This window comes from Halteromyces radiatus (genome assembly GCF_025201355.1).
Source record: "Halteromyces radiatus strain CBS 162.75 chromosome Unknown BX664scaffold_6, whole genome shotgun sequence".
Classification (NCBI taxonomy): Eukaryota; Fungi; Mucoromycota; class Mucoromycetes; order Mucorales; family Cunninghamellaceae; genus Halteromyces; species Halteromyces radiatus.
The window spans coordinates 1,014,874-1,037,426 of record NW_026251692.1 but is presented as its reverse complement, the minus strand read 5'-3'; the positions used below and the strand labels follow the sequence as shown (position 1 = coordinate 1,037,426).

At 33.9% G+C, this 22,553-nt stretch overlaps 10 protein-coding genes across 10 annotated transcripts; 6 read left to right on the top strand and 4 right to left on the bottom strand.

The window, feature by feature from the left end:
- Nucleotides 1-78: 78 nt before the first annotated feature.
- On the bottom strand, nt 79-2,810 carry BX664DRAFT_360660 (uncharacterized protein). The gene is made up of 3 exons (XM_051548181.1): nt 2,733-2,810; nt 2,619-2,667; nt 79-2,535 (listed from the first exon to the last, which is right to left on the bottom strand). Exons 1-3 carry the CDS (start codon nt 2,758-2,760, stop codon nt 159-161), a joined length of 2,454 nt encoding a protein of 817 aa, XP_051398248.1. The 5' UTR covers nt 2,761-2,810; the 3' UTR covers nt 79-158.
- Nucleotides 2,811-3,006: 196 nt separating this feature from the next.
- BX664DRAFT_337891 (uncharacterized protein) lies at nt 3,007-4,072 on the top strand (the record flags this gene model as incomplete). The annotated part of the gene is made up of 1 exon (XM_051546320.1): nt 3,007-4,072. A coding segment is annotated over one exon (1,046 nt), but the record flags the coding sequence as incomplete, so codon positions are not given.
- Nucleotides 4,073-4,161: 89 nt separating this feature from the next.
- BX664DRAFT_300367 (APG9-domain-containing protein) lies at nt 4,162-7,381 on the top strand. Its single transcript, XM_051542338.1, has 7 exons — nt 4,162-4,862; nt 4,938-5,073; nt 5,151-5,485; nt 5,555-5,654; nt 5,752-5,930; nt 5,998-6,562; nt 6,724-7,381. Exons 1-7 carry the CDS (start codon nt 4,216-4,218, stop codon nt 7,318-7,320), a joined length of 2,559 nt encoding a protein of 852 aa, XP_051398246.1. The 5' UTR covers nt 4,162-4,215; the 3' UTR covers nt 7,321-7,381.
- Nucleotides 7,382-7,732: 351 nt separating this feature from the next.
- BX664DRAFT_360657 (uncharacterized protein) lies at nt 7,733-9,849 on the top strand. The gene is made up of 4 exons (XM_051548180.1): nt 7,733-8,001; nt 8,089-8,125; nt 8,231-8,402; nt 8,471-9,849. Exons 1-4 carry the CDS (start codon nt 7,937-7,939, stop codon nt 9,772-9,774), a joined length of 1,578 nt encoding a protein of 525 aa, XP_051398245.1. The 5' UTR covers nt 7,733-7,936; the 3' UTR covers nt 9,775-9,849.
- Nucleotides 9,850-10,318: 469 nt separating this feature from the next.
- On the top strand, nt 10,319-12,243 carry BX664DRAFT_380143 (cytochrome P450). The gene is made up of 2 exons (XM_051548883.1): nt 10,319-10,741; nt 10,825-12,243. The coding sequence occupies exons 1-2, from the start codon at nt 10,381-10,383 to the stop codon at nt 12,033-12,035; spliced, it is 1,572 nt and encodes a 523-aa protein (XP_051398244.1). The 5' UTR covers nt 10,319-10,380; the 3' UTR covers nt 12,036-12,243.
- A 519-nt stretch (nt 12,244-12,762) lies between these two features.
- BX664DRAFT_337887 (ubiquitin carrier protein, related) lies at nt 12,763-13,986 on the bottom strand. The gene is made up of 7 exons (XM_051546319.1): nt 13,942-13,986; nt 13,707-13,785; nt 13,537-13,553; nt 13,387-13,464; nt 13,214-13,322; nt 12,993-13,120; nt 12,763-12,916 (listed from the first exon to the last, which is right to left on the bottom strand). Exons 1-7 carry the CDS (start codon nt 13,963-13,965, stop codon nt 12,905-12,907), a joined length of 447 nt encoding a protein of 148 aa, XP_051398243.1. The 5' UTR covers nt 13,966-13,986; the 3' UTR covers nt 12,763-12,904.
- A 96-nt stretch (nt 13,987-14,082) lies between these two features.
- BX664DRAFT_337885 (uncharacterized protein) lies at nt 14,083-15,360 on the bottom strand. The gene has a single exon (XM_051546318.1). The coding sequence runs from the start codon at nt 15,316-15,318 to the stop codon at nt 14,230-14,232; it is 1,089 nt and encodes a 362-aa protein (XP_051398242.1). The 5' UTR covers nt 15,319-15,360; the 3' UTR covers nt 14,083-14,229.
- Nucleotides 15,361-15,594: 234 nt separating this feature from the next.
- Nucleotides 15,595-17,775, top strand: BX664DRAFT_337883 (NADH dehydrogenase flavoprotein 1). The gene is made up of 5 exons (XM_051546317.1): nt 15,595-15,823; nt 15,983-16,319; nt 16,392-16,525; nt 16,604-16,913; nt 17,012-17,775. The coding sequence occupies exons 1-5, from the start codon at nt 15,796-15,798 to the stop codon at nt 17,631-17,633; spliced, it is 1,431 nt and encodes a 476-aa protein (XP_051398241.1). The 5' UTR covers nt 15,595-15,795; the 3' UTR covers nt 17,634-17,775.
- A 174-nt stretch (nt 17,776-17,949) lies between these two features.
- BX664DRAFT_375339 (uncharacterized protein) lies at nt 17,950-19,146 on the top strand (the record flags this gene model as incomplete). Its single annotated transcript, XM_051548716.1, has 3 exons — nt 17,950-18,466; nt 18,539-18,644; nt 18,744-19,146. The coding sequence occupies 3 exons, from the start codon at nt 17,950-17,952 to the stop codon at nt 19,144-19,146; spliced, it is 1,026 nt and encodes a 341-aa protein (XP_051398240.1).
- A 1,126-nt stretch (nt 19,147-20,272) lies between these two features.
- Nucleotides 20,273-22,457, bottom strand: BX664DRAFT_337881 (eukaryotic peptide chain release factor subunit 1). Its single transcript, XM_051546316.1, has 7 exons — nt 22,344-22,457; nt 22,260-22,291; nt 22,056-22,199; nt 21,584-21,975; nt 20,853-21,494; nt 20,466-20,792; nt 20,273-20,393 (listed from the first exon to the last, which is right to left on the bottom strand). Exons 1-6 carry the CDS (start codon nt 22,436-22,438, stop codon nt 20,739-20,741), a joined length of 1,359 nt encoding a protein of 452 aa, XP_051398239.1. The 5' UTR covers nt 22,439-22,457; the 3' UTR covers nt 20,273-20,393; nt 20,466-20,738.
- Between the last annotated feature and the right edge of the window lie 96 nt (nt 22,458-22,553).

Below are 22,553 nucleotides of genomic sequence, written 5' to 3'. Positions count from 1 at the left end.
ATAGAATAAAGTGTATCTAGCATAACCTTAATAATAATAAGGATAAGAACAAATAGTAATAATAAAAGACAATGAATAAAAAGAAACAATATAAAACAGATTTATTAATTTAGAGAAGGGGTGGAGGGGTAGTACAAGTAATAATAATAAAAACTACTCTACAAAAAGAGTTCATCGTATTGCCGTTCCATCACAAAAACATAATCTAACATATTTGATTGGAAAGGAGTTCTTTTAAATTCTTCACGAATCATATTCAGACACCTTAAAAGACTTGCTTGGATTATTGATTTCAAACGTTGATTACCAAAATCGAATTGAACCGCCCGCATAAGAAGATCCCATGCATTCAAGGCCACACGTTGATCATATTGACATGGATAACGAAGCTGAAGATATTGGAGTAGTTGGATGGCATTCAAACCTGCAGTAACCGCAGTATGAGCTGCAGGATCGTCAAAATCAGTATAACCAGATTTCAAAAGAGCACCAATCACGCTGTCATCGTATTTCTTTTTGGAAGTTATCGTATCGTCATGTTGTTTATCATCATCATCATCATCATCATCGTCACTGATTCCATTCGCCTTGTTTTCATAATATCTGGCTGCTTTCTTCATTTCCAACAATTTCTCTAATCTCTGTAGTCTCATCACCCATTTATCACCCCACTGAGCACGTACAAATTCCAGATCAATGTAGCCTTTGTTTTCTTTCCAATATGTTGCTAAACTTGCTCTTTTTTCAATATCATCCGGTGTTTTGCATATATGAGCCTTGGCCATCATCAAACATTCATTATAAACTGTTAGTGTTGTAAGTAAAGGAATCACATCTGGTATATTTTCCACTGCTTGAAACCATCGATTTGTGGCAGTGAGATCTTTTGGTTGTCCATTTTCCATATCCATACTATAGAATGCATCAAAGATAGGAAGATCCAGTCGGAAGGATTCAGGAAGTGCTGCATACCAACGTCGCATTGCCATTTCCACCATATGACTTATAATTCCCACATAATTGGCAGTATCTTCAGCAGGTGCTCGATGTGCTGTATGATGACACTCGTTGTTGAGATTGGCGATATATGCTTTTAGTTGAATGTGTCGTTTTTCTTGTTCCGAATCGTCTGCCGCAGGTTCCAATAGTTCACTAATGCCATGGAATAAATTCACCACCCGTCGATCTACTGGAGGATGATGATCACGTTTCTTAGCGTTGTGTCTATGTTTCGATATATAGATCACTGATAATATTTCAAACAATCCATGCTGTAGCCGTCGATACAGTATTTTTTTCCCATGAACCATATCAGTCATATCAGTAGTACTTGTTGATGTTGATGCTGTTGATGTCGACGATGCTGATGTTACTGATGATGCCGGTATTGATGATAATGTGTGATGTTTGTCTGTCGTCATGGGATCAAAATTCATTTGTTGTTGATTGTGTCCCGATTCTCCAAGTTCGTCCTCTAGAATGATGGATATCCTTTCAGCCATATCGCCATATCGTTGACTATCTTCCATTTGGTTAATTTGTAATTTGTAAGAGGCTAAAAACACATATGTTGCAAACGTTTCCAAATCAGCGTGATCAAAGATATCCGAGGCTAGTTCCCGAGCTTGTTCAAAGTAATACCGACTATAGGATTCCACTTCTTGATGTATAGGAAGAACAGCTGCAACATGACGACAAGAAGAAGTACAAATCAAAGCACATAGGGCAAGGACAGCAGGTGACTTCATGATATCAGGTCGAACAAGAAGTTTGAGAAATGTAGGTACATGGATAGAGAGATGATTCAAATGTTGACAACATAGATAAGACTGGAGAAGCTTCAATGTAATGGTTTCAATTGAATCATTGTAGATGACAGAATAATTCATATTAGTGATATCGTGGTTGGTCAGAGTTCGAGATAATCCACGAGTGATATTTTTGTATCGAGATTTCCCATAACGTTTCCAAACAAAGACTTGAAGTACACTTGATAATATACCATCCTTTTTGTTGAGATCATTGATAGAATAAGGAATAACGTCGTTCATTTCTATAGTCGTAATACTTTTTGATAGATAATCCAATAATTGAGAATGTGTTTTGATATCGGTTCGAATAATAATATTGCCTTTACTAACAGATAATGTCCAATTTTTCGTTGCTCCTATTTGATTTAATTGTGTGTTTTCAAATAAAGTTGCCTCTAGACCACATTGAGTCCGTTGTCGTTTAACAATCCGTAAATCTTCTTCGGAATGAGAGAGAGAAGGAGATGAGGTTAAATCAGAAAAAGTAGACAAAGTTGTCGAGGTAGATTGAGATTGAGATAGAGTTGAAGATGGACTTGATACTTCTTCTGTCATAGGTGAAGACACATTGGTAACATAAAGAGTACTCATTTCCTGTTGCATAGAATCAAGTTGGCCATGAAGTTGATCTACTTGTTCGAGTAGTTTGATTTGTCGTAAATATTCTTCGTCTGCTGGTGAGTTTTTGATAGTATAAACACATGGAACGTCAAACTTGATGCATCTATTAAAAATAAAAAAATAAAATGAAATTACTACCTTCTTTTTTATATTATTATTATTATTATTATTTATTATATTTCATACCTTTGACAAGGAGATTCATAGCTACAGCGTCGTTTTCGTTCACGGCATTCTAAAAAAAAAGTTTTAAAATTAAGAGAAGACTATATAAAAATAAAAGAAATAATTATAACTTACCATCACAAGGAGTCTTTTTTGCTGACATGACATGATCATCAATGAGAAAGAAATATTAAGGACAAAAAAGTGAGAAAAAAAAAATTGAATGCGCAGTTGATTTCTTTTTTTTTTTTTTTTTTTTTTTCTGGGAAATTTTGATAGCCCTAGCAAATCAACCAATGGCACGTTGAGCTTGGAATCAAATGAAAAAAAAAAAAAAAAAAAAAAAAAGATATAAAAAAAGGGATCAAATTTAAATATTGCATTTATATTTTATTATTGAATTCTATTAAAATGATCAATTCACTTCCCAATGAAATACTGTTCGAGATTTTTTCCCATATGAATATTCAAGAAATATATAAACTTGGTGAAGTATGTCGTTTATGGAGGCAATACCGAAACAAGGCTATCGTATATAATATTGAACAATCGAAATTGCTTATATGTACTTCGCCCAAGTTTCATTTAAAAAACACTTTTGATTTATCCATTTCTTCATATGATGATTCTACTGGTCTTTTGGATTTCAAACCTACTTGTTCATCCACAAGTTTCAACGTCGGAGAATGTCAAGGTTTACGAATGGTATTGGATATCTGGCAACATGAGTCAAATGATGTGATTCCACAGACTTGTTTGGATCAACTTAGTCCTGCTCTCACTGCCCAATATGTATTTCATTATGATTATATATTATCACAGCAAAGAATGTATCTTCTTCCTCACCTTAATCATCTATCTAATAGTTACTGCTGGATTGGTGATGTATCTTCTGGAGCATTCATTTTACTTGAAAAGGTTGATATTCATCTTGGTATTGTCCGAATTGTGCAAGCACGAGTATCTATTGAATGGATTTTATCTGGTTACCGGCGATCTAAGTTTAATGATAAAAATCATCAACATCAAATGATTTTTAATTCAATCAGTATGGATTCTTATGTTCTATGTGATTCATCCACTGGAACTATATTGCAGAGTAATAGTAGTAGTAGTAGTGATGGAAATAATTTGGATCATCAATCTACATCTATAGGACGTTGGCAGCAATTACATCAACAACTTATTCTTCGTAATATCAATCCATCATCTATTTGGAAATACCATGTGGCAAAAATGTTTGTCATAGGAAAGTCAGAAGTGACCCTGAATGACATTGTTACAAAAATATATCTTGGAGAAAATGATTGGAAAAACGCAAAGTCAGAATTACTAAAGGCATTATTTCCTCATCAATATCAATCATCGCCATCATCATCATCATCATCATCATCATTATTCTTTAAAAATAGTTTTATTAGTATGTTCAATACAATGGTCAATAAAAACATATGATGCTAATTTGTAGTTGAAAATTTCAATCACGAGGAAGAGGTTTTTCATTCTCCGTATTGCCAACTGCAGAATTTTTTTTTCTTCTTCTTCTTTCTCTCCTTTCCTTTTTATCTTTTATATATATTATATATACACATATATCTACTTATTTTATTTTATAATCATGACCGATTCACACCTTCTTCGGTCACATATATCTGATGATGACGAAATAAATATGGATGCAATATCAACAAAAAGAATGGGGAAACGACCAGCAGCAACAAATGGCAACCGAATTCAATTTTTACCAGAACATCGATATCACCAATTACAACAACAATCACCTAATATATCCGATAACGAAGATGACGAAGAATCTGACTTGGAAGCTCCAGCATCACTTTTAGTAGAACAGAAACCCTCACCTTCAAAACAAGACCAAGTAGGAGGTTATCCATCTTCGGCGACTGCGGCGGCAGGAAAGTCACCAACTCAACTTTTACCGAGGAAAAGAACTACGTGGCAACAGCAACAGCAAACAGCAAATACACAAGAACATTTAGGTTCCACTAGACATCATGTATCTACTTTTGACAGAACAATGTGGCGTTGGACTAATGTGGAAAATATGGATGACTTTTTTCAAAGGGTGTATAACTATTATCAAGGAAAAGGATTATACTGTATACTACTAGCTCGATTATTGAATCTTTTGATTTTGGGTTTTTTGATCTTCTTCTCTACTTTTTTGGTCGGCTGTGTCAATTATTCTGAAATACCAAATCATCATTCTCTATCGGAAGTTGTTATACCTCATTGTTATTCAAGGTAATAATAATATAATAATAATAATAATGAAAAACATACTTCTAATCTTTTTTTATTTTATTTATTGTTTGATAGATTATCATCATCCACATTTCTTTTTTTATTGATGTTTATTATTTGGTGGATTTGGCAAGCTATTCGATTTATAAGAGATATACCCTCATTGAAAGAAATGTATAATTTTTATCACCATCTATTAGAAATACCTGACGTGAGTATAAATATATCACATGAAAAACCATATTATATTTACTCTTTTTTTTTTTTTTCTGTATATACATTTTCTAGAAAGATATGCAAACAGTCTCCTGGCAACAAATCTTGGGTCGCATTGTTGACATCCGTGAAACGAATCCAAACACCGCTCGTTCTTCTCCTCTTCGTTTAAATGCGCATGATGTAGCAAATCGAATTATGCGAAAGGACAATTACTTGATTGCTTTATTCAACAAGGACATCTTGAATATCACCATTCCTTTACCATACTTTCGACATAAATACATGTTTACTCGTGATCTTGAATGGAACCTATCTTTTTGTGTACTAAGTTATGTATTTGATGAACGTGGACAACTTCGAAAACGATTTTTACGAGAAAAGAATCGTCCATTATTAGTAGCAGGGTAAGCGAATGAATATAAACATTTTTTTCTTTTTTGAATGAATATTAATTATTATTAAAATAATTATAGATTACGTAGGCGTTTTATCTTTATGGCCCTTTTGAACTTGGTGTTTACTCCTTTTATTCTGGTTTATCTTGTGGTTCATTTCTTCTTTCGGTATTTCGAGGTGAGTATATGATTCTGTCTATATATATATATATATATATGTGTGTGTGTGTGTGTTATATAGATATTATGATTGACAAGAAAGAATTTTTATATAGGAATTCCGTAAAAACCCAAGTGAAATTGGATCAAGAGGTTATTCTCCCTTTGCCAAATGGAAATTCCGTGAATTCAATGAATTACCACATCTCGTACGCAATCGTATTAGTACAAGTGTTCCCATCGCCAACAAATATATTGATCAATTCCCCAAAGAGAAGACAGCATTACTGGCGAGGTATATATATATATATAGATCAAGAATGATTTTCTTTGACTAATCAACTAACTTTTTATTATAATAGATTTGTTGCATTTATCACTGGTTCACTTGCTGGCGTTCTTCTTATCTTGACATTATTTGATTCTGAAGCATTGGTGAACTTTGAAATCACATCAAATAGGACAGTCTTCTTCTATATGGGATTATTTGGTGCGATTTTTGAAGTTAGTAGACGAATGATTCCGGATGAACATTTAATCTTTGAACCAGAAGTATTACTTCGACAAGTAGTAGAACATACTCATTATTTCCCGAGTGAATGGCATGGTCAATTACACAGTGATGAAGTTCGATCCCAGTTTTGTCAACTCTTTGATTACAAGGTATCTTTATTTTTACAAGAGCTAATCAGCGTTATCTTTACTCCGGTTATTTTGGGTTTCTCACTTCCTTCAAGCGCGGATCAGATTGTGGATTTTTTCCGGGAATTCTCAGTTCATGTGGATGGTCTAGGTTATGTGTGTAGCTTTGCTCAATTTGATTTTGAAAGACATGGTAATGTGAAATATGGCGCTCCTACCAAAATAGATGATGATTACTATGTCAGCAAAGAAGGAAAAATGGAAAAAAGTTTTTTGAATTTTAAGGTAAAAAAAAAAAAAAAAAAGAAAAGAAAAAAAAAAAAGAAAAAAAAGAAACAGAAACAGAAACAGAAACAGAAAAAGAAAAAGAAAAAAAGAAAAAAAGAAAAAAAAAGACAAAAAAAAATGAAAATACTGTACTAATATTTTTTTTTTAATATTAACAGGCCAATAATCCTGAATGGGAACCAACGGATTTAGGTGGCTCTATGTACCTTTCTAGACTAGCAGCATTCCAAAAGACAAAGACGGAAAAGTTAGACCGATTATCAACGAGAACCAATCGATTTGCAAATGAATCATCTTCAAAATCATGGAACAATGATGGCGATGATATAGATAGTAGAAATGAGGATCATAAAGACATAGATCAGCATGGATTACAACAAGAACATGAAGATCATACTATACAACAACAATCAACGGATGATGAAGATCTCATGGAACAGGCCTATTCACCCACTGGATTTGCATTTCAACGAACTCATTTTGTACCAACAATTCATCCCTCAAGTATGGAACTATCAGAACCACGTATGATATCTCAATCCACAACAAAAACAACACAATTGAACCAATATGGTGTCCCAGAAGGTCGAATACCCAGTAATCTCGGAGATTCTTTTGCAAGAACAAGATCAGATAGTCCTACAATGAATAATGAAGAAGAAGAAGAAGAAGAAATTACGGATCCAAATCAAGTACCTGGTATGATTGGATTATTGAATCAATTCTATGATTTAAATAATGGACCTGTAGTATAGTTTATTAGTATAGTTATTTTATTTTTTTTTTTGGAAATAAAAAAGGTATACATATATATATATTTGATTGACCCTGAAAGGGAGAGATGAAGTTACTATTTTTAGCGAGATGATTTAGTGTAACATGTATCAATTTATATGAAGTAAGATTTGGTGTTATTTTCAATATGGAATCATACTGGAAAAGACACAAAAGCAGTAATTGAATGAATGATAGAATATTAGTTTGCATTGATCAAGTATACTAAATGATGATAAAAAAAGGCATCAGAAAAAAAGTTGATATATTATTAAACAGTCGGACTAGGAAATAGACTAAAAGAGTGAGAGAAAGTGGCATCAAAAGGAGGTAGGGTTAAGGCACCACCTTTTTTTTTTTTCTTTTCTTTTTCTCTTTATTTTTTTTTTCTTTGTTTGTTTTATTAATATTTATTCAATTCTTACTCTACTACTATTATTTCTTTTTTTCTTTTCGTTGTAGTGTTAAGATTGATCCCTTTCCCTTCCTTTTCCCTTTCTTTTTCCCATAGTATGTATTAATTGTAATACTACTTCCATTTGTATTCTGTCCTTCAAGCATCTTATTTATTTAATTTTTACTTATTATTCTACCATCATGTTTAAAAACCTACAACACAAACAAAGCAATCCTTCTTTTCAATTCGTTACTCCTAATTCAAGGTAATCAATGCCATTAATATGTATAATGTCAAACATAATACTGATTATTATTACTTTACTTATATCTATATATATATATTTATATAGAACCATTCCGACTACTCCATCAAAGGATACCTATCAAGTAAGTATTACTATAAAAAAAAATCAACAACTCTTGTAGAAAAAAAAAAGTATGTGTAACCCGAAAACCATGTACTTATTATATTACTACTCTTCTTCAAAATAGACTATTCCAATGGGTAATCAACCCCGCTCTCAATATAAGCAACCTTCTACTAGGATATCCTCTTTACCTTATGATTCTCTTTATGATACTTATGGTGATGGACGTGAATCTCTTATTGATCCTAAAAAAGATGTCTCTCCACCTTCTGGTACTTCTCGTCAAACATATATTGGTAAAAAAAAAAAAAAAAACAATTATATATATATATATATATTTTACTGATGATAATATTTTCAATAGAACCCAATAAATCGACCATGGTACAAACTTCTGTCACTCCTATAAGTATGTATCAAGGTTCTTCCTCTTTTGGCAATATGGACTTCTTTCAAAGTACAAGTGATATGGCATCCATGGCTGAATCAGATGCTCAAATCAAACGACCCCCTACCATTATTCAACCTAGAGTACAACATGTGGAAATGCCTGTCAAGATTGAACAAGTAAATGCTCCATATGCTCAAGCTTCTCATGCTATCATCGAAAAAGCTTCAAATCATGATCATTTTTATCGACAACGCGATGATTATAATGATTTTATCTTACAGCCTGTACCTTCACGATCTACTCACAGTACATCAAGTTCAACAAGCTCTCAAAGTAAATCATCAAGACATCCTCAACCATTACCTCCTCTTGTTATTCCACCTACACCGAATCGATCAGTATCTTCACCAAATAAAGTGAATAATGAACATATCTCTCCTCTTCAACGATCACCATTACCTTCCCAATTGACGCCATCATTGACTCCTGGTTCTTACGGTTATTCTCCAATGACTGTTTCTCCTGGTACCCCTTCATCGACAAAACAATATCTCCAAACGTCCATGTCTCCATCTGCACATGAATATCAACAAAAGCAACATTATCCAGTTTCACCAGGAAGACAACCATCCACTCCTGTTTATCAACAACAGCAGCAACCTTATCCATCAACTCCTCGTCAACAACAACAACAACAACAACAACAAGCAAGTATTGGACAAAGGAAAAAGGAGGCACCAACATCAGAAGGTGAGGCATTGTTATTGGAAGGTATCAAGTATCATGAATCTGGTAAGTTGGAACAAGCAACCTATTATTTTCAAAAAGCAGCACAATTGCAATTACCTATGGCGATGTTCTTTTACGGTGTTTCTTTGAGACATGGCTGGGGATGTCAAAAGAACGAACAAGTAGCATTCCAATATATTCAAAAGGCGGCAGAGCATGCAGTACTAGATCTCAACAGTTTATCCAAAACAGTCAATACATCAGTATCCAAAGGTGAATTAATCATGGCCATTTATGAAATGGGTGTATCTTTCCGTCATGGTTGGGGCTGTCGAAAGAATAAAGAAACGGCTGTTTACTTTTTCAAGATTGCCGCGGATTTAGGTGATGCAGATGCTCAAAATGATTTGGGACATTGTTATTACAATGGTCAAGGTGTCAAGAAGGATGTGGCTCTTGCTGCAAAGTATTATCGCAAAGCTGATAAACAAGGTCATGGTATCATGGGTAATTCTTGGATTTGGAAAAAGAAATATGATCCAAAATAGATTTGTAGTTTGGTATGATTTAGTTATTCTTCTTTTTTAATAAATAATAAAGATACCTTTTTTTTTATTTATTTATTTGATTTGATTTGTATTTATCATTACTCCTTTTTCTTTTTATTATTCACTTATCATCATTCATTCATTTTGCCTTGGATCCATGCGTATACATCGGGAACTGAAAAGTATTATTCTGATTTTTAGACATGATTCTTGATTGTATAGATAACACCAGGAACCTTGACTGGTTGGTGTAACTGAAATAACGTTGACTGGTATGCATATGACGCCAACATATAAAAGAAGAACTTTATGACTTTTCACTTCATCTTATTCAAAAAAGATTAATTTCGTGTGTGTGTGTGTGTTTTTTTTATTATTATTTATTCCTTTAATCACATAACGTATATTGATCTATCATTCCTTTATAGAGTTCAATGCGGCGCTTGAATAACCTTTTTTGGATCTTTTATCCTTTTTGGAAACCAAGAAGAAGAAAAAAAAAAGTTTATATATTTTTTTCTTTTCTCTTCTTTCTGTTTCTTTCTTTTTTTTTTTTCTCTCATTTGTCTCCACTTCTTTTTATAAATATATATATATATATTTCATATGGGATCTGTTGTATCTACTCTACTTTCAGTTGCATTTACTTATCTTTTATCACAGGTGGTAAGTCAGTATATGTGGGTCAATAAACATGCTGACGGTAGACCTAAAAGTCCCTGGGCTCCTTCTCCTGCATCTTTACCTTGGTTATGGAATGGTCTTGAAGACTATCAACTCAAAGGTTCAAGTATTCTCTCAAAATGGGCAATGGAATGTGGTCACTTCTTCTCCGTTCGATTAGGTCAGAAACGAATTTTGGTACTTAATGATGGTCCTTTAGTCAACCAACTTTTAGTAGATAAAGACCAATACAACTCATCAAAAATACCAAATGGTGGATTTGAAATGGCTTTGACTGATAATGGTAAAAAAAAAAAAATATTCAGGTTAAGAAGGATGAAAGAGCTCTAACCTTTTCTCTGTCTTTTTTTTTTTTTTTTTGAATAGGGAAAACTGTTTATGCTGCTCCTTTTAGTCTCTATTGGTCTCGGATTCGACGATCTGTAGCTACAACTATCAATAATTCACCTGCAACTTGGTTCAGTACATTATTTTCTAATCAAAGTGAAAAACTTGTACATGCCATTGCTCAAGCATGGAATCAACAAGAGAATGGTGGAAAGGTGAACGCGGATCAACTTCGGGGACTTGTAGATTTGGTTGCATTGGATACAGCATTGATTATGGTGACGAATCAATCTTCAGTGGATCCTGAGGATATGGTCAGATTATTGGATAAGGTAGCCATACTGGAAGAAGAACAAGCTAAGCCATTGGTACAATACTTTACGTTCCGTATCCCGGTGATTCCATTGGTCATAGCGGCCAAGAATATTTTATTTGGTGATGCAGCTGTCAGACTTCGAAACGAATTATTAAAATATTTTGTTGATTGGACTTTGAATACTACAGATTTGGATGATGACAAGGAAGAACAAAAACGTCCTTTATTGGCTAAGGTGTTAGCTGATGTGAAGCCTTCTAAAAATGACCCTGAACCAGAACAACTCAAGCAAGATGAAATCATCCTTAACCTTATGCACATCACTCTTCATAGTTATAAGTATCTCTCCACCATCATTTTCAGTATGATACAACGTTTGGCCACTTTACCTGGAATGCAAGATCGATTACGAGGTGATCCTGAATTTGCGGCTGCTTTTGTCAAGGAATCTTTACGGTATGACCCACCTCTTCGTGCTTATTCTCATTCTTCTCGCGTGGATCAAGATGTGGATGTCGATGGCAAGAAATATCGCGTAGACGAAGATTCCGAATTGGTTGTCAACTTGGATACGATTCATTTCAATTCTGATTACTATGTGGATCCTACCATCTTCAACCCTGATCGCTTTTTACCATCCTCTGCTGCTGGTCAGGTGAGGAAGACCGTCTCCATTCTCGACAACAATCCTTCTCGCTTACCAGCTCATGATCATCTAGCATTTGGTGTCAGTCGTCGTCTTTGTCAAGGCTCTCGTATAAGTGAAGAGTTCCTCAAGGTATTAATACTTCAATTGGTACAAGCCTATTCCTTCCATGGTGGTAGTACGGATCGCGTGCATAGAATAAGTGGTATCTGGTCATGGTTCGGTAGGGAAGAGACCATTGGAACAACCATCTTCTTTACAAGCAGATCTTCTTCCTCTTCTTTATGATTCTGACTTTACAAGTTTTGATTGGGTGGGGAAATTTTGGACAAGGAAAGACAAAAAAAAAAAATGTAGTTATTACCTTGGGGGATTATATGCTGGTATTAGTTTTAGTGGTGAAAAATCTTGTATTAGTTTAGTATTATTTTATTGTCGGATGATTCTTTTAATTATTTACTAATAAATATTCTGACATTGTATTGGAGATCTTTCTAAAGAAATATGGAATATGGGAATCTTGATTATTTTGGCTAGAGTGGAAAGTTGATTAATGCGAAAACCGATAGGATTCTCTGATAGGATTCTCTGAAAGAAAGGAAACAGATATATATATATATATATATCAGATGATTAGATGATCGGATGATGATGACCGTTTGTCACATAGGAGACCGGTGATGAAAGCACTTTGAAAATGTAAATGTGATTTTACTAAAGGAGAAAGTAACAAAGTATAAGAATTAATCGATAGCATCCACTAGCAACTACCTTCAACGAAAGAAGATTAGATGAAGAGTTCCGTTTCGGGTATAAGATTGCTATTGTCTGACCAAGCTGTGGAGCCATTGAAAGTCTACTTGAATTACTTTTGGCAAAAAAAAACCTGAAATTGTATAAAAGTCACTGACATGAATTTGTAAAAAGTTTTAGGTAAAACAACTGCTATCCATCATCACCATATCATCTACCCATAAATCTTATCCACCATCATGATACCATCCATCATCGCAAAAAGAGACATCAATATATTATTTTATTTACAAGTGTTTCAGATAAAAAAAAAAAAAGTGTAGTCATCATATTCAATTTGCTAAGAAAAAAGGTGTGTGTGTGTTTGACAAGGGAATATACTAAAAAAGATAAAAGATCGGGTTTCACTTTGCGTACTATTGAAGATCATGAATAATAATAAAAAAAGGAGATAATTAGATTGTGTTATATGATGAATTTTTCTTCCTTTACCTTTTCTACGTAATCCTTCGCTGTCTTGTTATATTTTGCACGGTTGGTATTGTAAGCTTCAGCAATAGAGGATACGAGGGCATCATCAGGATTGGGATGTTCCAATAGCATGGCAAGTGCGTCCAATACTAGATATATAATAAGTTTAGTTTGAATCAATAGCTCTCTCTCTATTTCATAGGATCCTTTTTTATCACGTTCTACATATTCATTTTTTTTACCTTGATGTATTTTAGTTGCAGGTTTCCATACGTCTGATTTTAACAAATCTACACAAATAGAACCATCATCGTCGATATTAGGATGATAAATCTTGGTAATAAACTTGACCTATGAAAAAAAAAAAAGATAAAATAAGTATATCCTCCTTTGTATATTTGATATACTTCTGTACCTTTGGAGGTTTAAATGGATAGTCAGCTGAAAATACAATATCCAAGTAAAAAGTTCCTCCTTTATATGGAGTGTTTTCCTAAAGACAAACAAAAAAAAAAGGAGTATTAATGTCAATGAAAAGTGACATTCTACCTCTTCATTTACTTACAGGACCAGCAACACTACCTATAGACAAGATATATATCGTATATATCCAGAAAAGAAGAAAATAAAAAAAGGAGAATGAGTTGACAGGACAATGTAACTATATACGTCACCTTCTTTTTTTCTAGATGCAGATCCCCAGTCTTTCCACTTTTAATTCTCTTTCATCCTTACCTTTCCAATGGAACATATCTTCGTCAACAGGTCCAGCAGTTATACCAGGTGGTGGGTTCTTTGCCAAGTCATTTAATTCCTTTACATGACAGGCAGTAGTAAAAAATAAAATATATAAAAGAGAGAGAGAGACAAAGAGAGAATGATGAGTAAAAGAACAGACATTATAGCCTTTTTATTGCTATTTTTTTTTCAATAAATTAAATATAAATCAGATTTCTGTTTGGATAATTACCCGTTGAATTCGCTTTAATGCCATGCCGCTGTATAAAAGAAGAAGGAAACAAAAGAAAGTATGAAAACATATCTTTTTTTTTTTTTTTTTTTTGAAGGTTGTGAGATTGAAACAGCGCTGTGGTACAAAGTTGAAAGCATCGTAAAACAGGGATATTTATTATTCAATGATGTAAAAATAAGAATAAAAGATGATGATATAAAAATATAATACAATAGTACACAGTGATAAATAATATCAAGTAAAAAGTATATACAATAAAAGTAAAAGTAAATAAAAGGTAATACACTAAAAATCGCTAGATAGTAAATATTGAATTTGCTTTTCCATTTGTTGATCTAATCCTTCCGTCTCTGAGCAAGGTGACAAGTTGGATGAATGTGATAATTTGTTGGTCTGTCGTTTTTTGTAAGTGATGGGTGTACGTATTGCATTTTCAGGTACATAAGAGGTTTGTTGTTTTCCTGCCATGGCTTGTGTAGTTGGTACAGTCGCAATGTCGGTTGAGGTAGATGATGATGATAAAATATGAGGCGCATCCTGTCCAAATTCTGTTCGCATTAATTCTGCAAGTTCTTGTTCCATGCGATCCTTATAATCGAGAAAACTGGTTGGTGAATTTGTAGTTGTTAAAGGACTTGATAGTGATGACGATGTTGAAGGTAAAAGTGTTGGCAATGATAAAGATACCGGTGTAGATAATGTAGTGTCATCTTCATCGTCAGAAATATCATAAAATCTGAGTCCTGTCGTTTGAGTATGGGTGCCTAAACATTCACCATTAGCACCTTTAAGTTGAGATACTAGGTTCCGCTTTTTTTTCTTCATATCTGGTAATCGATGAATCCTTTTGTTCGTCACTGGTGTGGTGGAAAGTGTAGGTGAAGCCGTCGAATTATCTGTCATGAATGTAGAGGATGAGGGTGCTGATACTGTTCTGGAGAAAGAAGATACACGTTCGCGTTTTGTAGAAGTTGGCCTTGATTTCTTTTTGCTGTTGGTAGAAGCTGTAGTTGTGGACTTTTTGACTTGAGGTTTATGTTTGATATGTAGTGAAGATGCTATTCTGAGTTCAACTTGAGCATCATCGATGTCCTGGTCAGGAAAATCAAAGATATCGGTTGTTTGTAATGAAGTTCTATTCAAAAAGGCCACGTCGAATACATTGTCTATTGGTTGAGCCTTTTCTGGAGTTGTTGGTTCTAGCGTTTTTTCTGTTACAAGTGAAGTCGCGTTGTTTTCCAAGTCAGAGTCGTGGTTCAGGGGCGTTTGATCGAGTGTGTAGTGTTGTACTTGCTTTTGTTGCTTTCGTTTGTATGTAATGAGAGGAGGTTTTCTAACTGAAGTTTGAGAAAATATATCATCAAAAGGATACATTTTGCTCCGTAGCAAAAAAACTAAGAAAAGAATAAAAAAAAAAAAAAGGAAAAAGGAGAAAGAAAAAAGAAAATGCACGACTTTTTTTTTTTTTTTTGGAATGAGCGTGTCATTTTTTGTACTCTTGTCAGAAAAAAAAAAAAAAAAAAACGGAGTTCACAGTGACTTTTTTTTTTCTTAACTGGACGTCATTTTTAATATTCTAATCTTTGAGGTGGGATATCAATTTGTTGAGCAAGGCCAATTTTTTTTTTTTTTTTTTTGCGGCGAAAGAAGGGAAAACAAAATAAAAAAAAAACAGATTGTTTTGGTCTCTTTCTCTTTAACCTCGTTCAACTTCAAATACAAAAAAGCAAAACTTTCAATTCTTTTGGAAAGAAATTTTTGCTTTCCCTATACTTCTTCCTCTGTCATTTATAAACTCTCCCTACTCTTTTTTTATTTTTCTCTTATTATTTTGTTGAACAATAACTAGTCATGTTACGATCCCTTGCTACCAAACGAGGTAAATATCTAAAAACGAAATGATATCACCAACTATTACAGCAAACTACTATAAACAACGTCTTTAGAGAATATAAAATACCTTTTTATAACAACCTGACTTTGAACATGTACCAATTATTCTCTTTTCTTTTTTCTTTCTTTTTATTTATTCAAATAGTTAGCACAACTGTCACTCGAAACTTGCGTGTGTTGCCAAATGTTACTCGATCTTTCGCCACTGAAGCTGACCCTAACGCCAATCCTATTACTGGAAAGACAACATTCGGTAACTTATCTGATGAAGATCGTATTTTCACCAACTTATATTTGAAGCATGATTACAAACTCAAGGGTGCTTTGAAACGTGGTGATTGGTATAAGACCAAGGAACTTGTCCTCAAGGGTCATGATTGGATCATCAAAGAAATGAAAGAATCTGGTCTTCGTGGTCGTGGTGGTGCTGGTTTCCCTTCAGGTTTGAAATGGAGTTTTATGAACAAACCTTTGGATGGCCGGTAAATGTTTTACATTGTTTGAATATCTCTTATCATTTTTTTTTTTTTACTAATCCATTTATTATTTCATAGTCCTCGTTATTTGGTTATCAACGCTGATGAAGGTGAACCTGGTACTTGTAAAGATCGTGAAATCATGCGTGGTGATCCTCACAAGTTAATCGAAGGTTGCTTGTTGGCTGGTTCTGCTATGAAGGCTAATGCTGGTAAGATAATGATGAATTAAAAGGAAGAGAGAAATACAATGTATCTCATCTTTTTTTTTTTTTTTTTTGTATCTTTAGCTTACATTTATATCCGTGGTGAATTCTATCAAGAAGCTTCTCATCTTCAAGAAGCTATTAACGAAGCTTACGCTGCTGGTTTGATTGGCAAGAATGCCTGCGGCTCTGGTTATGATTTTGACGTTTATATTCATCGTGGTGCTGGTGCTTACATTTGTGGTGAAGAAACTAGTTTGATTGAATCCATCGAAGGCAAGCAAGGCAAGCCCAGACTTAAGCCTCCATTCCCTGCTGATGTTGGTTTGTTCGGTTGTCCTACTACTGTTACCAATGTCGAAACTGTTGCTGTAGCTCCTACTATTCTTAGACGGTAAATTATTTTTTTTTAAAAAAAAAAGTGAAGACTCTATATTTATCATCCTCCTCATTCATCTTCTTTTTGTTTTTATTTTATTACTATTATTACAGTGGTGGATCTTGGTTTGCTAGTTTCGGTCGTCCTCGTAATAGTGGTACCAAGTTATTCTGTATCTCTGGTCATGTCAACAATCCCTGTACCGTAGAAGAAGAAATGTCAATTCCTTTGAGAGAATTGATTGAAAAACATTGTGGTGGTGTCCGTGGTGGATGGGATAACTTGCTCGGTATTATCCCTGGTGGTTGTTCCGTTCCTGTCATTCCTAAAGATATCTGTTCTGATGTGTTGATGGACTTTGATGCTCTTCGTGATGTGAACTCTGGTCTTGGTACTGCTGCTGTGATTGTGATGGATAAATCTACTGATATTGTTCGTGCTATTTCTCGGTTCGCTAAATTCTACCGTCATGAATCTTGTGGTCAATGTACTCCTTGTCGTGAAGGTACCAAATGGCTTGAAACTATGATGGATCGCTTTGAAGATGGTCGTGGTCGCCCTGAAGAAATTGATCAAATCTGGGAATTGACTAAACAAATTGAAGGACATACTATTTGTGCTCTTGGTGATGCTGCTGCTTGGCCCGTGCAAGGTTTGATTCGCCATTTCCGACCAGAACTTGAATCTCGTATGGCCGCTTTCCAAAAGTCCTTGGCATCCTCTGCATCTGCTTGAACAAGTACCCTTGGTGACAATGATCGTTGGAATTAGTATATTAGTAATACAAAGAATTATATATTTATCGTTTTTTTCTTAGTTTGTAGATTTTGTTTTTTTTCAAATAAAATAAAAACCATTTGGATTTTTTACCCCCCTATCTTTACTTTAATATTGATTGATTTGGAAACTCTTAAGACTTGATTAGTCTTTGTTGTATTCTTATATATTTCCTCTTCTTTTTATCTTTTTTTTTCTCTTTTTTCTTTTTTTTTCTTCTTTTTTTTTTTTTTTTTTTTTTTTTTTGTCCTTGCTTTATTCGACTCTAGTTACTATGGTGGATTCTACGACTGATAATTTCTCCACTACGATTTACTCACAACAGCGACATCGGCATAAAAATTATCATCATCGACAGGAACAGCAATACCAATCGTCGTTGGCATTACCCAATTTACCATCACTACCAGCATCATCCCTATCCTCTTTACCTTCTCTATCCTCGTCATCATCACTACCTTCATCATCATCATCATTATCACTACCATCATCACCTCCGATCTCGCGTGAATACAAGGATCGAAACTACAAGTACTGGAGCAAGGATGAATTGGAACGCCTACTAAGCTGGCTCTGTATACCAAACAATCGACTTCAACTCTCCTTGAACAAATCAAGTACATGCCGACAAGCTGCACGCGAATTATTCCAAGGTGATGAAATACTTGCCTCCTCTATCCGATCGAAGATCAATAACTTGGAAAAATGCTATCGAAAGGCGCAGAAACTCCATAAAACGCTCAAGCAATATAGTTGTAAAGATGGTGAAATGGACAACGATATGATTGATGGTAATTAACTAATTAAAAAAAAAAATGAAGAGGTCCTCAATTTTTTTTTCTTTTTTACCATTGATTGTACAGCAAGGATTTACAATACCTGTAAATATTATCATCAATGCCGTTTGATTTTTGGTACTAGCGCAACTACATTATCACCTCCAGCTTCTCCTTTATCTTTTGATCTAAGGTAAGACTGATTCTCTCACATAGATTCAAATCATCGGTCTCATTTGATACTTCTTCCTTTTTTATACCTATATGTATGTACCTGTATGATTTTGCAAAGATACACATCATTATTGCCAGCACTTGGAAAACGTAGTACAAATTCACTTGATGCTGAACCTTTGGATGATGATGAAGATATGGATGATGGTGACGACAATGATGAAGAGCGTAGAAAGAAATCTGATGAAGGGGAAGATGATGATGGCTTTGGTAGACGGGAAAAAAAGGCACGATCCATCACTGACATGGATCAGCATATCCACTTACGACTCAGTCAATATGCGCTCGAACAAGCTAGCTTCAGGACAAAACAAGCCAAATGGGAATCAATCAAGGCCAAGCAAGATACCCTTAGGATAGAAGAACAAATTAGATTAGTTCTTATAGATAAAGAACGTGATTTATTAGCTATTGAAAAACTAAAATTAGAATTGGAAATTGCTCGACTCAATAAACAATAAATTTATTAAAAAAAAAAAATAGGTACTTATACAAATGATATATTTACGTATCTTTATTGAGCATCAGGAATGAAAGAGAGATTTATAATTTTATTGACTATACTGACATAGATTGCGGTTAAATGTTACCTTTTTCAAAGGCACCTGGCTCATGGCATGCTTTTGTGATGACTGACGATGATTACTTTGATTGTTCAAATTATGCCTTAAAAAAAAAAAAAGATGAAAAATGGCATGTTATTAGAGACAATCCTCAGGCAACTCTCTGATGATGGACTTTTTAACAGTCAAGATTTGGCTGATCAGTTGGCTGTAGAATCAGAAGAATCCTGCATTCATGCGGAAGGAAGAGCAAAATTCTGTCTTTTCGTTTCTCAATCGAAAATGATCATCACGCCACCAAATTTTTACTGAACATAGATGAAATCATTTTCTACCACTTGTCTTAATAACAATTTATACATTGCCTCACAATATATAGAATATATTAAAAAAAAAAGGAAAATAAGAATGCTCATCCCTCATCCAATAGTGATCATCATTCAATAAAATGACCACCATTGGATTCCTCTCAAAAAAGTAGTCAAATATCATCTAATCTCATTTTATCGCTTATCTTGTCACCTCACGTATAATGATCACCAAAAGCATTTCATCGATTTTTCGAAAAATTGCCTGGCAACCCCCTGACGATTATTTTTTACAGCTAAAATTTGGCTGAGGAGTTCGAAAATTTTGGCTGTAAAATCCAAAATTTTCAAAAAAAAAAAAAAAAAAAAAAAAAAAAAAAAGTTGAATCCACAACTCTAATCACCCCTTCAAATCCATTTTTAAGCTTAAGTCTGTCATATACCCGATTTGAGTTGACTTTGTGCCTCTCATCTAGCTCTTGTATTGAATTCTTTTATTATAGCTTTATATTTTATTCATTAATAAAGACAGATTAATGTTTGAATCATCAGAATCAATGCCGTTTATCGTCATTGTCATTACCTTGAACGCTTCTCCTTTTCACCAACCATCATCCAATATCACGTATCAATTGTCCATCTTACGATTTTATTTATCATTCACCATCAACAAATAGTCATCAAGCTTGGATGACACAAAGATAAATACCGTAAAGGTGATAGACATTTATTTCAAATAAGATAAAAATAAAGATAGACAAAAAAAAATATTCTAGATAAGGAAGTAATCAGTCAATTCATTCTACATTTTCATAATGGTTTGTCTATATTGTTTCTCTAATATAGAAGAAAAAAAAAGGGTGAGTCACTTATTTCCTATTTTGGTTTTTTTTTTTTTTTTTTTTTTACCGCGTCCTTCCAAAGCATAAACAAGTAGTGGTATTGTTCGATATATAGGCATATATTAGTACGAATGATGATAATACTAATACATTTTTCTTTCCAATGTCCAAAGTGATACCGTGTTGTCGAGTTGATCATTTTCCTGAGTATGTTATAAATGAGTAAGCGATAAATCAAATATGAAACCCGAGACATCGCTCTAGTTGCATCATCATTTTGTTGTTCAACCATCAAACAAGATGGCATCCACCCACAACCTTGAACATTGGAAAATAGGAATCAATCAGAAAAGTATTCATCTTCAGAATCGTCATAAAGTTGTTCAAAATTCACCTCCAAAAAAAAAAGGAATAAAAAGTCAGTTTCAATATGTTTGTGTATATGCATGCCTACTTTGAATCGTAAAAGTCCACCAATACCACCAAAACCTTTGACAAATTGTGAACCTTCTGGTGATCTGTCAGTGATGAATTCCAAATTGGCACCATAATCTTTGTAATTGTCTGTTAGCCATTCCAGAAAAGGTGTTGCATTGATGATTTCCATTTCTTCACTATTGTTGCCAGTATTTTTCTTGAAGGCATGACGTTGACGTTCCTCTTCCTTGGTAAGATACACTACCCGTTTTTCCAACGTTGTGTCCATAATAGGATCATTTTTTATAAGGTTTGATGCTGTCGATTCATCTTGTAGCTCATAACGAGTCATTTCCAGGTTTTCCCAAACAATCAGTCGATCTACTGCACCCATTTCCAGTGCCTTGAGAGTATCATTGATGCCATAACATACTTTGCCAGAGTCTTGAGAGATTTCATTAAAATATTGTTGAATGAGTTTCTTTTCTTGTACAAATTTGACATTAGATAAGGCTTCTGCTGATAGTTCAATTGCTTGATTAAACCCATTTTCACCGCCATACGAGACATCCAGTAACTTGATTAGCTTGTTATGAAGACGAGGATCGAAGAGATCAGATTGTGCCAATTCAGTCTTGAAATCTGCTGAACCTGCTATTACCAAACCAGTGACATTCACCTTTGAAAAAAAAAAATAAATAACAGAAGAATAAAAATGGGTTCATTAGAGAATAAATAAATAATTAGATAAACAAATAATCAACTTACCTTGTCATTGGTGATAAAGAATTGTACAGCCAATTCAGCGATTTTCCTAACATAATTATGGCGTTTTTCTTCACGAAGACGAGAAAACCGAAGAGCAGATTGTCCACCACGACCATGTTTTTTGGGTAAATCCACTTGTATCTTGTGTACGATGGTTCTTGTATTTCCAGAGACAGTACCAAATAAAGTACCATTGCCATCCATAATGATAAAACCAAAGATAGAATCATTTTCCAAAAGTTCAGTCAGACATTCAACATGGAAACGATTGTCGCACAAGTAAAGAGATCGATTGATTGGCTTGTGAGGTTCAAAATCAAAATTCACCTTCTTTTCTTTGCCTTCATCTGTAACAATAGTACCACAATAAACGACAAGACCATTTGGAGGAACTTGATAAAAAATAAAAAATAAAAGTCAAGGCAAAAAAAAAAAAAAAAAAAAAAAAATTAAAATAAAAAAATAAACCTACCTTTGTTATAAAGCTTGAGTTTTTGTTGAGTAGAAGTAATGGCTGAAAGGACAGAAAGTCGATTCACGCGGGATTTGATATTACTTGCTGTACCATATTCAACTGTCAACATACTATTCACTTTGTTAATTTGATCCTTGGGTGCTATTAAACCAAAAGTAAAGAAATAGTAAAAAATAAATCGTGTTGATTAAACAAACTTACGTATAACAAGAGAAATCATTGATGTCCCATTCCTATGATATAAAAAGTATTTTTAATAATAGTATATAAGTTCTGAAGGCTTACCCTCTAGCTGCTTCTAACCGTTTGATAAGTCGTTTTGTCTTCCAAATTTCAATATTTTGTTCAGTATTGGTATCAATAGGTGCAACTTGAGTCATATTTAATTATTGTTCAAAGGAGAAGAAAAGGAGAAGAAGAAAGAAAAGAAAAGAAAAAAAAAAAGGTTTTGAACCAAACTTTTTTCTTTTTAGTGTCCTTTTCTTATGCGAACTA

Bases quoted from the DNA above. Each gene is read 5' to 3' on its own strand.
- BX664DRAFT_360660 (XM_051548181.1), bottom strand. From the start codon at position 2,760: ATGTCAGCAAAAAAGACTCCTTGTGATG. The intron at 2,668-2,732 runs GTAAGTTATAAT...CTTTTTTTTTAG, and splicing joins AAAAAAGACTCCTTGTGATG to AATGCCGTGAACGAAAACGA. The intron at 2,536-2,618 runs GTATGAAATATA...TATTTTTAATAG, and splicing joins TATGAATCTCCTTGTCAAAG to ATGCATCAAGTTTGACGTTC.
- BX664DRAFT_300367 (XM_051542338.1), top strand. From the start codon at position 4,216: ATGACCGATTCACACCTTCTTCGGTCACATATATCTGATGATGACGAA. The intron at 5,074-5,150 runs GTGAGTATAAAT...TACATTTTCTAG, and splicing joins ATCTATTAGAAATACCTGAC to AAAGATATGCAAACAGTCTC. The intron at 5,655-5,751 runs GTGAGTATATGA...ATTTTTATATAG, and splicing joins TCTTCTTTCGGTATTTCGAG to GAATTCCGTAAAAACCCAAG.
- BX664DRAFT_360657 (XM_051548180.1), top strand. From the start codon at position 7,937: ATGTTTAAAAACCTACAACACAAACAAAGCAATCCTTCTTTTCAATTC. The intron at 8,126-8,230 runs GTAAGTATTACT...TCTTCAAAATAG, and splicing joins CATCAAAGGATACCTATCAA to ACTATTCCAATGGGTAATCA. The intron at 8,403-8,470 runs GTAAAAAAAAAA...TATTTTCAATAG, and splicing joins TTCTCGTCAAACATATATTG to AACCCAATAAATCGACCATG.
- BX664DRAFT_380143 (XM_051548883.1), top strand. From the start codon at position 10,381: ATGGGATCTGTTGTATCTACTCTACTTTCAGTTGCATTTACTTATCTT. The intron at 10,742-10,824 runs GTAAAAAAAAAA...TTTTTTGAATAG, and splicing joins AATGGCTTTGACTGATAATG to GGAAAACTGTTTATGCTGCT.
- BX664DRAFT_337887 (XM_051546319.1), bottom strand. From the start codon at position 13,965: ATGGCATTAAAGCGAATTCAACGG. The intron at 13,323-13,386 runs GTACAGAAGTAT...TTTTTTTCATAG, and splicing joins ATCCATTTAAACCTCCAAAG to GTCAAGTTTATTACCAAGAT. The intron at 13,121-13,213 runs GTAAAAAAAATG...TTATATATCTAG, and splicing joins TGCAACTAAAATACATCAAG to TATTGGACGCACTTGCCATG.
- BX664DRAFT_337885 (XM_051546318.1), bottom strand. From the start codon at position 15,318: ATGTATCCTTTTGATGATATATTTTCTCAAACTTCAGTTAGAAAACCT.
- BX664DRAFT_337883 (XM_051546317.1), top strand. From the start codon at position 15,796: ATGTTACGATCCCTTGCTACCAAACGAG. The intron at 16,320-16,391 runs GTAAATGTTTTA...ATTATTTCATAG, and splicing joins AACAAACCTTTGGATGGCCG to TCCTCGTTATTTGGTTATCA. The intron at 16,526-16,603 runs GTAAGATAATGA...TTGTATCTTTAG, and splicing joins TGCTATGAAGGCTAATGCTG to CTTACATTTATATCCGTGGT.
- BX664DRAFT_337881 (XM_051546316.1), bottom strand. From the start codon at position 22,438: ATGACTCAAGTTGCACCTATTGATACCAATACTGAACAAAATATTGAA. The intron at 21,495-21,583 runs GTAAGTTGATTA...TTTTTTTCAAAG, and splicing joins TCTTTATCACCAATGACAAG to GTGAATGTCACTGGTTTGGT. The intron at 20,793-20,852 runs GTAGGCATGCAT...TTTTTTTTGGAG, and splicing joins GTGGACTTTTACGATTCAAA to GTGAATTTTGAACAACTTTA.